Below are 15,146 nucleotides of genomic sequence, written 5' to 3'. Positions count from 1 at the left end.
CACCATTCTCTTCCCACAGAGGTTACTCCTGTCATATCTTCCTACGTATCCTCTGTTCTAATACGGCCCTTTCATGGTGCGAGTGTTCAAGACACCCAATTGGAGGCGTTCAGATTTAGTTGTGCAATCAGAGACGTTATTTCAAGAGTGATCATTCGAGAGATCTCAGTAATTTCCGATTGCATCTGGAAAACTTGCCACTACTAGTTTTTGTTTCTACAAACACATCATGGCGATTGATCCCTGCACTCTCCATTGCCAGTTTCTGATTTTCAGTTAAACATGAAATACCGAATCTTTCCTTCGCACGTTGATGAACCAACTCCATGGGGGGCGGCCATATTGGAGCTAAGTCTATTTAACGCATGTTCTGATTGGATAGTAACAAGGGGGATAAGTCCTGTTGTGATTTTTTGCCGCAAGGGGATTTCTCGATGACCGAGAAATATGGCCATATTAGAACAGAGGTTACGTAGGAAGATATGACAGGAGTAACCTCTGTGGGAAGAGAATGAATGTACACATACGGTACGCAAGTGAGAACTAGTCCCTACATTTCGTTCAGAGGCATTTTAGGAGTTAACACACAAGAGGACACAGTCATCAATATCCCCCACATTGCCTCCAATTTCAGTCTAAGTCAAACTTGTTACCATGGAAATGTAAAAAATATTTTATTAAGAATACCCAAACTACCAAAAGGCACTAATACACCACCAGATTTATCTATGTGCCTGAAGTTGGGTGAAGAAATATTGAATGGCTTTAAAGTTCTGCTCCGGAAAAGACAAATGTGCACAGACGGACAGGGTGCATTTTAATACCGCCTGCAAAATGCATTGCGAGGGATAAAAAGGTGAAGGAGAATGGATATTCAACTTCATTATTGCAATAAGTGTGATGTCATGGTGTAGGTACTAACACTGTATATTCTTGCTTGATCATGGTGTTAGCACCTACACAAAAACATCACACTCATTGAGATACTGAAGTTGACTATCCATACAACTTGGTTTTCCTTAATCTGTTTATCATGGAATATCCTAAACATTTACTCCTTACATACATACATTAATGTCATGTCATGTATTAACGTATAAAATTCCATAAAAACTGACAGAACCACTTTTACTATTTACATTTGAGGCAATTAAAAGCCAAAGAATATGAATAATCTCTTGACAGAAATTCACTTCATGTAATGTAGGCCAAGGATGCTATAACATTCTTTTTGACATACTGTGGTATAAAGTGATATCACCACATCAGTCTCCAATATTAATGGTCTTCATGAGCACTCAAGTGGATCGTTGGTAATAAAAATCTGATGAAGAATAATCTTGTGTATTTTATCAATTGTTCAGGTCTAAAAAACTTTGCTGCTTAAGTAACGAAAGTTATAGTAGTATAGGGAATAGTGATTCTAAAACACTTTACATATAGGGTGTGCTAAAGCTAAGCAAAGCTAAGCAAAGCTAAGCAAATTGCTTAGCTTTGCTTAGCTTTGCTTAGCTTTAGCACACCCTATATGTAAAGTGTTTTAGAATCACTATTCCCTATACTACTGTTATAAATGCGAAAATTGAATAAAAATATCTTTCAGGTAATTGTTTCCTTCTGAAGGATACATTTTGTAATTCTCAGTCAATATCATGCAATCTGACTAAAAAAGCCCACGACAATTCCACTGTTTGTTTGATATGTTTTCTATATTTGTCGTTCAGGAAATATTTTGCATGAGGTAAAGAGATGTGATTAGTGAAACTTTTGTGAAAGAATTTCACGTTATTTTGAAAAGTTTTAGTATTTTGCTGACATCACTGCTCATTGCCAAATACTGCTCAAATGAAGGCAAGTCAGATACTATATTTGGCACTGGCACATACCATATACGGAATTTACAATCAAAGATCATTATATTGGTCATTGTTGCATTTGGACAAATAAGCTGAGAGGATCTGACAGAAGTAACGGCAGTAACTCCAATGTTTTAGTTCTTTAAATCCTCAGGCTACACTGATCTTTACAGCAACAAGGATTCTGGAAAAGATTTTTGAAGATACATAATTATAACTTTGTAATTATAAAACTTTGCAAGCCCTATTGCGCTAAAATGCAGTTTTCTGAACCGAAAAAGGGTCTGCATATAAAAAAGATGAGCAGCCAAGATATATCATGTATATGCACAGTCACTAAAAGGGAATGTAGGCTGCTGTTCCCACACCTATTGTGTGGCCGACACATTAGAGTACAGTACATCATAACTTGATCACACTAACAAATATACCTCTCTGTCAACAACAACTGAGTATCTTCTATCCACAGAAAGGTTGTACATACAAGACACAAATGAACCAACACACATGAATTCATCACTTCACTGAACATACACAAGTAGCTGTCATGCTTTGGGGCATTCAGGCAGACAGGCATTCAGGCATACAGATGTTTGACTAGCACACAAGCTCACATCCTCATGAGGCTGAGGGCATAATTTCTGTACATAGATCTTGCCTGTGACAGACTGAGCTGTTCAGTACAGGACAGACCTATACCCATCGTTGGAATACAATTTACCCCATTGAGACATATCCATATGAGTCTAAAGCGGCCTTGACATGGGAAACTTAAGTTTAACAATTCATGCTGTTACAATCTTAAAAGTCTTAAAACTCTCATTTGAGTGCCATTTCATTGACTCACATTGGCTGTTTCTGAACAACACAAGTATGACAACACTTCAGACATCAAACTCAAGTTGTTGGGAATAGAGACTGATCCTATTTTTCGGTATCAGTTGGACAACTTTGAAATTGGTGTTGGCAGCAAGTTGTTGGAATGTTCACACACTCAAACTTGAGTTTGACAACATGTGTTTTCATGATGAAGGCCACTTGACACCCATCCACATGCATCAATATGCATGTGCATGCTTGCATACGGTAACTAGCTTGTACTGAAATGCTACTCCTCAACATACACACACAGAATTTTGCATGTACACCCACATCAACACATGCACACACTATGCCTGCATTCAGAGACAACCTCCACGTAACATATGTCTTGACACTCTTAAAACCATCCTTGGAATGTACCAGTATAAGACAACGGATAAACCTTCACACCATCACACATCCTAGACAAAGCATTCATGGCCCAATCTCTATGATATCATGGGTAAAAACAGTTGAAACAATGACATGAGCATACAAACACATCCCTAATCCAACTAAGTCTATGGACAAAATACAGACATGTCTCAGGCAGGAACAACTGGATGGACATATAGTCATCCTTTGTAAGTTACAAGCATTCCATATAAAACAAAAGTCTAACTGGAGCAGAGTAAAATATCTTCTTGGCTATAGTGACAAGTTGATGTCTTGATCTTGGTGTCTTTTAATCTAATGACTCACATGACAATGACACACATGGAAACAATACACACTCAGTGATCAATGGCATGAATCATGCATGCACAGTATAGTGTTTATAATTATCTAGGTTACCATGGTTTTGATACAAGCCCCCCAAAAATGTTTTGGTTCTGATTTACAGACATTCCTTATTTTTTATGAAACAATGCAGGCAATCTGTCTTAATTACTTTCAAAATATTTGATGCTTATTACTCATGTGTGAAATCTGATGTTGAAAAACATGGAAAGAACATAATTTCAAAAGATCTATTCTTGTCTGAAACAGGAACCAGAACATCTTCAATAACCTATAATTACTAGAACTATACAGTCGATTCCATGCCTAAATTGACACTGGAGCCACTACTGATGGATGGCATCGACGAATAAACACTATCAGCGCCACCTACAGTTGGGTTATGACTTAATGATGTGGTTTCGATAAAAATGTCTGGATTGGAGGGCATAGTCTGAAAGTACTTCCTAAACACAAAATTATGATCCGATTCATTTAATGAAACACTATCAAACGGATGCTCTTTTTGTTCCAGAAAATCAAGATGGCTACTGACTGGCTCGGATGGTGACTTGACACACTGTCTCCTAAGCTCATCTCTTGTTTTTCCTCTTTGCCACAGAACTATGGCCAAAATTATAAAAAATATTGCAATGATTATACATGGCAGAACTATTGCCAGCTGGGTATTTGTGGGCAACGGGTCTGATGTGGAATCTTTGGTGCACACATTAAGATCAGACTGTTCTAACATTCTTATTTGAATATTCGCTAGCGAGGATGGTGAGTGGCACTTCTCCAGCGTGCACTGATCTCGGTACAGTGTATCTCGATGACAAGTTCTGAGATCAGACCCGTGGCTCTCAAGCCACAGTTTGAGTGGTTTCACATAACAGTCACAATGCCAGGAGTTTTTATGCAAATGTAACAACACGTCCTTTTGAAGTGACGTAAATACCTCTCCCGGAATATTCTTCAGTTTATTCAGAGATATGTCTAACTCATTAAGGTTCTGTAAATTGTCAAACTGATTCTTTTCAATCCTCTCCAAATGACAGTTTGACAGGTTAAGACTCTTTAGTCTGTACAATCCCTCGAAGGCAAATCTAGGAAGAGTTCGGAGTGGATTTCCTGCCATATTTAAGAGTTCTAACTGTGGAGCAGTTGGTCGTAAGAAGTTGTTCTGAATCTCAACAAGCATATTATAGGAGAGGTCAATGACACGAGCATTGAAGTATTTAAAGGTCTCTGTGGTAATCTTGGAGATTTGGTTGCGAGACAGCTGCAAGGTGTCCAGTGTTATTCCTGAGAACTGTGAGTCTGTGAGGGTGGTGATCTGATTGCTGTCCAGGTGCAGGTGTTGCAGCGAGGGCAGGTTACGTAATTCCTCTGATGCAGGGAGCTCTTGGATCTGGTTTTGGCCTAGGTTAAGGACTCGTATGCTCCTCACAATGCTGAACATATCACTAGCAATATTGATCAACAAACAGTGTCTCAGACTCAGATGCTGCAGGTTCTGAAGTCCTTGAAACACGTAGCCATGCAGGTTCTGAAGCCTATTACCATCAAGACGAAGGTAGACTAGTTGTTCTTGCGAACTGAAGGCACCAGTGTGAAGGTCACTTATAGCATTGTAGCTTAGGTCTAGGATTCTTAAATTGTGCAATGACTGTAGAGCACTTGCTACATTTGCAATATTATTGTGTGAGAGGTTGAGGACTTGGAGACTGGCAAGACCATTGAAAGCACCTTTCCTGATTGTGGCAATGTAATTAGAGCTAATATCCAGAGTAGACAGATTTGTTATGTTTTGGAAACTGCCATCTTGGATGTTTTGCAACCTGCAATTAGTGATGGACAAATTGGTCAGGGGTACCTCCACATCGGACAGAAGGTCAGACGCCTGCAATGTGCGGATATTACTGGATGACACCGCAAGAGATTTGAAGTCCACACTTAGGCCTCTCATGATGGTTTGCAAGATACCACCACGGCAAACTGCCCTCCATCCATCTCCTGTATGGTCACACTTGCAATTTGTTGGGCACGCCTGTGACCTTACCAAGGTCAAGAGGACCAAGGTGAAGGTCACAATCAGGGCAGGAAGCGACCTTGACATGTCTGCGATCACCTCCTGTAAAGAGAACAAAAAGTTGAAACGTTGCGTCAGCATTTTAGAGATGACAAAAAATATTTTCAGCTGTTAAAAATGTTACGGAAAATTTAAAGAATCATCAAAATGAAACATTATTTTGAATAATAAAAACAGTGTGAAAAGTGAACAACATAGGTCAAGTCCCACCTGACTCAAAACATATATCACCCTTCAATATATCTTGAACAAATTGTATGAGTAATGGGCACATAGAGAATTTTCAACATGGCTGCTGAAGCTTGCACAAACCCAACTGCACTGCAAAAGTTCATAAATACCACCAGTGTATCACGCATTTAACATGTGTGTAATAAACTAATTGTGATAAAAGCATGCACATAAGGAGTTAGTCCTTAAAAAAAATAATATGTATTTTCTGTGTCTAAAGGCTGCTTGTTGGCAACATGTTGTCTGATACACCCATACCATACACTCCAATGATTAAGAAGCTCGGCAACCATGTATTTTAAGGTCATGCAACTTGTTGAGAGTAGTAGATAAAACTGATAAACTGTCAATCCTTCCTTAGGTGAGAATAAGCCCTAATGACAATATTAGTTTTGATAACCTTATGTTATCTTCAGATACCTAGTCTTTCACTTTATGATAACTACACAAGTATGACATGTTATCATTACACAAGGACAGCAAACACTGTACATAAAGAACAATGCTTTACAAACGGTCACAACTTCAATGTCCTATTGGGACAGTACTGTCAAACAATGTACTTAAAGAACAATGTTTTACAAACAGTCACAACTTCAATGTCCTATTGGGACAGTACTGTCAAACACTGTACATAAAGAACAATGTTTTACAAACTGTCAGAACTTCAATGTCCTATTGGGACAGTACTGTTGTCAGAACTTCAATGTCCTATTGGGACAGTACTGTCAAACATTGTACATAAAGAACAATGTTTTACAAACGGTCACAACTTCAATGTCCTATTGGGACAGTACTGTCAAACATTGTACATAAAGAACAATGTTTTACAAACTGTCAGAACTTCAATGTCCTATTGGGACAGTACTGTAAAGGGATTTACAAGCTTGTCTATGGCAAACTGATCATCTACACTCATGTGTAGGTCAATCTTGTTTCATTGTGTGGTTAAATAGTGTGACACAAGAAAAGAATTTTCAATAAGTATGGGCATTGATATTTGAATTCCTGCATCATATTATTTTCTGCTCTATAAAACATTTTTTGTAAAATTCTCATCCTAAATACAGGCTTTTATGTACAGCTAAAGTCCTAAATACAGACTTTAGTGTAAGATTATCTATTGCCAAAATACTGGCTTTTAAGTGAAGCTATCAGCCTAAATACAGACTTTATTAAGTAAGACTATCTATCACCAAAATACAGGCTTTTGAGTAAGGCTATTGTCCTAGATACAGGCTTTAATGTAAGACTATCACCAAAATGCAGGCTTTTCAGTAAGGCTATTGTCCTAAATACAGGCTGTAATGTAAAGACAATGGCCAAATATTGGATCTTCAGTAAGGCTACCATCCTAAATACAGGCTTAAATGTAACACTATCTATCGCAAAAATGCAGGCTTTTAATGGCAATCGTTCTCAAAAGAGGCTTTAATGTAAGACTACATATCTAGCACTAAGATACTCATGAGTTAATGTTAATGTATGGCACTTACAACTATTTTAGCACTAAGAGAGCTTAAAAAATCTAGGCCCTGGCTTTTATATAAGGCTAAGGTCCTTAATACTGGCTTTACTGTAACACTATCTATTGTCAAAATTCACACCTTTAAGTAAGGCTATCATCCTAAATACAAGCTGTAATGTAAGACAATTCATTCTCAGGAGTAGAGGAAGTCAGACTAAGGGAGTTTCCTTTGAATGGGGCTCCTTTTCAGTTTAAAGGTGTTTTCTTGCTCAGTCCAAATTACTAATTTCATAAGAGCCTTAGTCTCTGGACAATATCCATTTCATTCCCATCTTGCAGCCTATATTCATTTCATTCTGAGCTCAATTCCTAATATACTGAACAAGTCTGCGTTGATTTGGCAAATTCAGTGAGCTTGCCTAAAAGCAGAGCCCCTGACCACTGGAGGCCTCTCCTCTTGATCAGTGGCCAAGTAGACAGTGGATGTCTCCCCATAAGAGGCAGATAGTGCCTCTACTATACGACCATGTACTACATTGTCATAGCATTAGACTTTCACCAGAGACCATATAATAGACGATCATATGGTCTCTGCTTTCACCCATCTCTAGTCCGAGTTACATCACCTGCTAACCTACTAGAACAATGTTCAATAGTGTGTTATCCAACAGGACCAGAAGTCATAAATCACAATACCAATGTCAACGTACAATCTACATAACTTGTCACTTCGAATGTGTAATTTCTATTTCACATCTCATCACGACATAACATATTTATCCAGCATGATACTTGACAAGGCTTTGTCACCTTGACCTCTTGATGACCTTCAAGAGGTCAAGTCTTGATCATTCAGCCCTCCTAACAATAAAGACCCTATAGTTTGGGGTAGCAATCATCAGGGTACTTCCTCCTCACATACATATCACCTGACCCCTACTCAATGGTTTATTGCAGCTCTATAAATCCCAGGGTTCCCTGACAAGATGGAATGTCAGTGAATGGTAACAGTTCTTGGGACTCTTGGACTTCTTGGACTTAAAACTGACAGTTATGCAGAAGGGATCATTGTCAGCACAGGTACTACAGATGTGTATCACAAGTATCCAAGAAATGTACCCTAGTCAAAACCAAAATATAGAAATGTACCCAGACCCCTAAATGGCAGATGAGTCAACAATTGCTTATGAGGCCTTTAATTTATCCAAACTTATCAAAATCTGCAAATGGCAGCCATATGTATGTTATGTGACCATAAAAAGAAATGGTGGCCTACTTCAAGTCATTCATCATGTAAATTGGATAAACTCACTGAAGTTGCCAAACTACACAAAACCATTAATGAACATTTTACCAGGGCTGGGCTCCATGTCTGGTTAACTGGAGTCTAACTGACATCCATCCCTCATGTTGGACTATGTGCTAAATTTAGTTATCCAGTCTCTTTAGTTAAGTAATTTACTTCCGAGAACCCATGAGAAGACCTTTAGTTAAGCAGTGTTGTTTATGTATGTAAGTTTAGTTAACCAGACTCTAATAGTGATAACAAATGAAAAAAATTGCTGGGACTAACAAATAGTGGTTACCTATTCAGTCTGTTTATTTAAGCAGTCTTTACTTGGGCATTTTCCACTGTATATACATCTAATAATTAAAACTAACTCCATTGTTTAGTACTTAGTCTTCTTTTAACACCTCTTCAGCTCAATGTGTCCACAGATATTCTTAGAGCTGTGGATGATCTGCTTGGCCTTGTAGCCAAAGTTTTTATGTCTTATTGCAGTGGTAAGGTAATGCACATGAAACTGTAGGTCTCCATAAAAGTTTATGTGAAAATATTGTCTGCTTGTAACCAGGAGTTATTGGCCTTTCTTGCACAGGATCATCTTCTATATTTCCTGAGCTCACAGTTTAGCAAACATATACCAGCTACTGAATCTATTCCTGGGGTTCTTCCAATCTCAATTTATGTGCACCCAATTTACCTATCAGCCAAGGCAATCAAAGAACATGAGGAGGGTAGGATTTATGACTGCCGGTTTTGATTAGTCCATTAGATCTAGTAGTCTAGTAAATCAAACTGGCTCATGGGAAATCAAAGGCAGGTCATTTGAGATTGCATGGACTCAGCGAATGGACAGTAGATCTGGGGTCACTGCTGAAATGAGAGTCCTACAGATGTATGAAGGATGTCACTTGATATGCTGGTCACATGTCAGTCCAGCTATAATCCTTTGTCAACTGTGCATTGGCACTGACTTATCTTATCTTAACTTATAGACAAGTTCATCAAACATTTTGGGCTCTACATTTGCTCTGTGTCTCAATGTTATGAATCTGTTCATTGCAAAAAAGATGCAGCTTCATCAAGTCAAAAATGACTTAGCAGAACTCATAGCAGAAAAGGCAATATTCAAAAAGAAATACTGTCTCTACACAGTGAGTGAGTCACCTTCAATTTTGCTTCAAACAGTATTTCTGTTTCAGTGGTCTGCAGCTCGAAAGCGGGAAGTGTTGATGTAGATCTGAAAGTGAAACTTTGGAGTACAAACCCCTCCATACGAAAATAATTCTAAGACATTGTGAAATTTGTAGTGTCTGTGCATGCACAGTTGTGTGTGTGCATTTTTCTAAACTATATATCCTTTTAAGGACATATCAGAACTTTTGTATAAGCGAAAAAATCCTGGGCTCACAAGCAGCAATGACAGTTTGCGCAATTAACCTTTTTCATTTAAGGAAACATTCATCTTGGATGTGACAGTTGACACATGACCCACCACTTGGAAAAAATAAGTTCTTGGACCATGCGATGTGACATGTCAGGAAGCTGTCAAGTCTCTGTGACTCTCTGATAAGTCACATGACCAGTATGGTGTAACATCCTGTCAAGCGATTAATGCATGGGAATAATTCATAGGATTTCATAGAACAAACCAAATAGCTAACATTCTAAACATAAAGGACTGACAGGAAAGGCGTGAACAGTTTTACATAATTCAGAGTCTTACAAATGATCTTATATAACTTGCTAACTATTGGCAACTGAGCCAGTGCTCAGTGAAAGGTGACATAACATACTGTGAGGCCAAATGTCAAAACATGCTGACAATGTATTTAGAATCAATCATTATCTCATTTAGATTTTTGTTTGTTTATAACATACCACACAACTCAGCTACATGGAGGCAGCCTGTAAATTATCAAGTTTCAACCAAACATTCCAGTGATCAACATTATGGGCATCAATATACACAGGTCAACCAAGCCAGCAAGTCTGACCATTCGATCCTGTTAGTGGCCTCCTACGATGAGCACTCACACTAAGAAACCAAATGTGGGTACGGTTCGGTCAGACGAGTTCTTGTGTTCAAGAGTGCACCTAGCCTTCATGCACTAGCAGACACCTATGTACTCGCTATAGAGACGGGTGACTGTCACTTGTCCTAGACAATAGTACAGTATGGTCCTACATCAGAAGACTTACACTGTTAATCACTTGCTTTTTAAGTGGCATTTGATCATGTTGATTGTGAGCATCCTCTGCCCTACATGTAACCTGACACATGGAGGACTGAACGTTCACTCATGGAAAAGCTAATACAGTGTCTTCATATGCTGATTCACAAGTGTACTTCATTCCATTCTCTATCTTACATTGCATAGCAATATTGGCTTAACAGAGAAAAAAAACAGAGACTTAAACACTTGAGCTCACAGTCTGGCTTACTTTTCATGACCAAGAATATCCACCTTATGGCTAAAACCTGGGCCCCTTTACTCTTATCCTTGTCATGATGCACAAACCACAATGTATTAGGACACACCAACCATAGGAACTAGAACACACCAGCCACAAGGACAGACCAATGACATACTTGGAAGTAAAACACACAAGGTTCTATTCCAAATGTTTACTAACATTTGTGTTCACGATATACTGAGAGTTACCATTTGAAACTCCTACACTAAACTTGGCATAGAGAATGACATTTGGAATGTCTCAAACGTTTTTTGAAATGTGCACCCGAAATGAACACTAGGACTGCATGATAATAGAATACAGTAAATACCACCCGATCTTGTTATTCACCTCTTACAAGCATGAGTTTCTGAAGATCAATACTAACTGATGCAGACAGATCAATGAATGAGGACAAACCAAGTTGATGCAAATACAAAACAACTTTAGTGCTAGGACTGTCATATGGAAAGCTATGGGAGTCATGGTCACCTTAGTGCTAAGACTGTCATATGGAAAGCTATGGGAGTCATGGTCACCTTAGTGCTAGGACTGTCATATGGAAAGCTATGGGAGTCATGGTCATCTTAGTGCTAGGACTGTCAGATGGAAAGCTATGGGAGTCATGGTCACCTTAGTGCTAGGACTGTCACATGGAAAGCAATGGGAGTCATGGTCACCTTAGTGCTAGGACTGTCATATGGAAGGCTATGGGAGTCATGGTCACCTTAGTGCTAAGACTGTCAGATGGAAAGCTATGGGAGTCATGGTCACCTTAGTGCTAGGACTGTCAGATGGAAAGCTATGGGAGTCATGGTCACCTTAGTGCTAGGACTGTCATATGAAAAGCTATGGGAGTCATAGTCACCTTAGTGCTAGGACTGTCAGATGGAAAGCTATGGGAGTCATGGTCACCTTAGTGCTAGGACTGTCACATGGAAAGCTATGGGAGTCATGGTCACCTTAGTGCTAAGATGATCAAGGCATGGCTTTGGTACACTACAAATAAAATGGAAGTTCTCTAATGAAACATAACTCTACTGATTTATTGCTTACAAGAATGTCCGAACAGACCCTACAGTAATATCACATTCCTGGATTAACAAGCAATGCCATAAGTCTGTCAAACAAGATAACAACAGAAGCATCAGTGAGATCTAAAGTGCTGCTGTGTCACGCTCCGACTGGCTCACGTGTCATGTGTCTGAGCTGCCATCTTTCTGTCACGTGTCTCCTACACATCAGACCCGCTGACTCGCAGCACATTCTCTTCTCATGTAGTTAGTAGATATCACAATTATACATTCCGTTATATCACACAAATGACATAACATTACAAAACTTGAAAGTGGAAGTTTGATGTTCAACAGGATATGAACAAGACATTGTTGCCACTGATTTGTTAGCAATATTTCATTTCTTTTTCATAACATTCGAGTCTTCAGACAACCCCATTGTGCTTATTGGGCTTAACCAGACCAAATGGATAATAAACTCACAAAACTTCATCATCATCTACGTCACCAAATGACCAAAGACAGTGAACTTCTGAGTCACCTCCATGTGACATTGCTGGGCACAAAGTAGACATGATGACAATGCATCCGGGCTACAGAAGAAAACAACCTGTGATTGCACAAGTAAATCAGGAAGGTCCATTAACAAAAAGATTGCTACTTGTTAAAGAATCTATATTATTGGCAGGATTCCTCTCGTATAAAGCCATGCAAGTTTGCTGCCTGCCTCAACAGGTAACATAATGGCAGTCACATGTGATGTCACAGAACCTGGGGCATTGGGATAGTTAGGTTTAAAGTGTTCACTCGTGACACCAAGACCAACATGGGTACAATGTGTGACACCCATTTCTGGTGTCTCCCACAGTGACATTGCTGGAATGTCCCTAGAATCTGCATAAAACTAAACTCACTCTTAATAGAACCTGATTCAGAGTCATCAGAAGAATATATTGTCCTGCAAACCACTTCACCAAATTTTGTTTTTAGCAGCTAGTGACACTTGCTAAAAGTGTTCAATACAAGCTCAGTATTTCGTTACATGGGATATACATAGATGAAGCTGAAGCTGAATGAGATCATCAAATCACATACTACCAAAATATGACTCACAGTCCCCAAACTATATTATTTCCCTTTCCACCCAGCCCTCTCTGTAATGCAAAATCCCCATATGAAGCAATACTGAAGCATATAACTTAATGGACAGCAACTTCAACCAGAGTGATGTTTTGATGAAGATTCTTACACTGTTATCAAGCCCTTTTTCCCTAAAAAAAATTTGAATAAAAAGACAAAGCAATGTTGGCCTACCTCAATTTATTTTTCAGTGGTAAACAGTATGTTTTTTGTCATCACTCCATCACTCGTTGGGAAAACCAAGCATACTAATTCTTCCTCCATCTTCAGTGAAAAACATTTGTACCAGGATCTGGGATGACAAGTTTTCTCCAACAATTCTTTTAAACAATCCCACATACATTTTCTTACCCAGAAACATGTCTGACTGCCACCCTCTTCCCACTTCTAAACATTCCCGTCATAGTGAAAATTTCTTCTTTTGAGCATTTTTTTCATTTACAATGTTTTCAAGTCACCTTCCAATTACCAGGCCCTATGTTTTACAGTGCAGACATGACCTGTTGGTCTCCCTGCCTAACAAACACGTTTCCAATCTGCTCCCAGAATACAAGTCTACTATGGGTAGTGAGGAAACATTTTGTGACGAAACAAAGCCTCAGGTGAACATGTTAACTTGAATATTGGGTCCTAAAAACAAGTGTTTTCACAGTCTTCAGTGACAAAATTAATTGATCAACCTAGACAGCAACTCATACTTTTAGGTCCTCGGTATCGTATGACATTTTCTGGACAAGTGCCAGAATCTTATCAAGCTTGGAATTGTCAGATGGATCTGCAACTGACACAGTCGCCACAAAAATGGCAGCCGTCCTACCTTCTGTGTGAACAGCGCAAGAATGAAAATGTCATGTCACGAGAGTGTGACGTCATTGGTGTAATAGTACACGTTGTTGCTTCATATGACAACTATGTTTTCAGAGTCTTCAATGAGAAAATTACTTCATCAACCTAAACTTCTTTCTTTGTAGGCCGTATATAAAATAGCATGTAGTCAACTACACTTCAAGATCAACTGAGAGTCTTACGCCACATTGATTATAACCATTCTGACAGATGCATGGAAATACTTTCAACTGTATTTGACACTTGGATAAGTGTTAATAAAGTGTCACACTATTTTCAGTGCAACACAGTATATCCCGTAAAACTGAACAATCTGACACCATAAAGTTTTAGTATATAATAAGGCATGCAGTTTGGTTTATTATGATATGGAGACAAAATAAGTTTAATTCAATTGTGCAGTGGTAAGGCTAATTCCCGATGGAGGCACTTAGGTTGGGGTCCCGGGGTGGGCATATCTGCATAATATCCTTGCACAAGATACTTAGTTTGTCACAGTTCAGCCAGCTGTAAAATGTGTACCTGTGGATATGTGAAGGCAATGTGAGTGTTTAGTTCACTGCACCTAAGAGGCAGGATATCTGTATGATCCCCAGGGAGTTGAAAAAGTTTTGGAAAGTAAGATGCTGTCCTATGATAGGAATAGTAATCATTAGTAGTAGTAATTTACATAGCGCCGTGAGCAGGCAGTGCACTTGGATATAATCAATATGGACTCTTACTGACATTCTAGCCACTCACCCATCAATATCCAGCACCAGGTCATCCATCTATGCATACTACTTGACAGTTGTTGACACAAAGAAGTACAGCAGTTCTTTCTGATCACCTAATTATTCCTAATAGTTCATGGTAGAGACCACAGAAATGGACTTCACAAACTGCAATCACGATGGAAGCCAAACCTGGGCATTCACCATACCATGATGACAAACTGCCTAACCACTAGGCTACCCAATGCCCCACAGTGAAAGCTAGCTTTGTACCGACCGAGACAAAGTATTGCACCCTGATGCTGACACATTTCCTGTCACGGAGACATAAATAAGCAATGACAAAGGTCAGGAATGTCTTCACTACTGTTACAACCAGCCAGGCCAGCTACCAGACACCAGGTCATCACCATACATTAGACTCCAACATGTGTACTGAGACCTAACACATTACATTATCA

General features: G+C 39.0%; 1 protein-coding gene across 3 annotated transcripts in view; it reads right to left on the bottom strand.

Annotated features, from left to right (window-relative positions):
- Nucleotides 1-1,572: 1,572 nt before the first annotated feature.
- LOC137257675 (carboxypeptidase N subunit 2-like) overlaps nt 1,573-15,146 on the bottom strand; it is a 34,500-nt gene continuing 20,926 nt past the window's right edge. For 2 of the 3 annotated variants that reach the window (XM_067795037.1, XM_067795038.1), the window contains exon 2: nt 1,573-5,571. In XM_067795037.1, coding sequence (XP_067651138.1) covers nt 3,745-5,556 — 1,812 coding nt within the window. In that variant the 5' untranslated portion in view covers nt 5,557-5,571 and the 3' untranslated portion in view covers nt 1,573-3,744. Of the gene's footprint in view, nt 5,572-9,680; nt 9,754-15,146 lie in introns of all 3 variants that reach the window. The other variant, XM_067795036.1, reaches the window with a different exon arrangement.

This window comes from Haliotis asinina, chromosome 12, assembly GCF_037392515.1.
Source record: "Haliotis asinina isolate JCU_RB_2024 chromosome 12, JCU_Hal_asi_v2, whole genome shotgun sequence".
Lineage (NCBI taxonomy): Eukaryota > Metazoa > Mollusca > Gastropoda > Lepetellida > Haliotidae > Haliotis > Haliotis asinina.
This window is presented reverse-complemented; position numbering and strand designations above follow the sequence as displayed.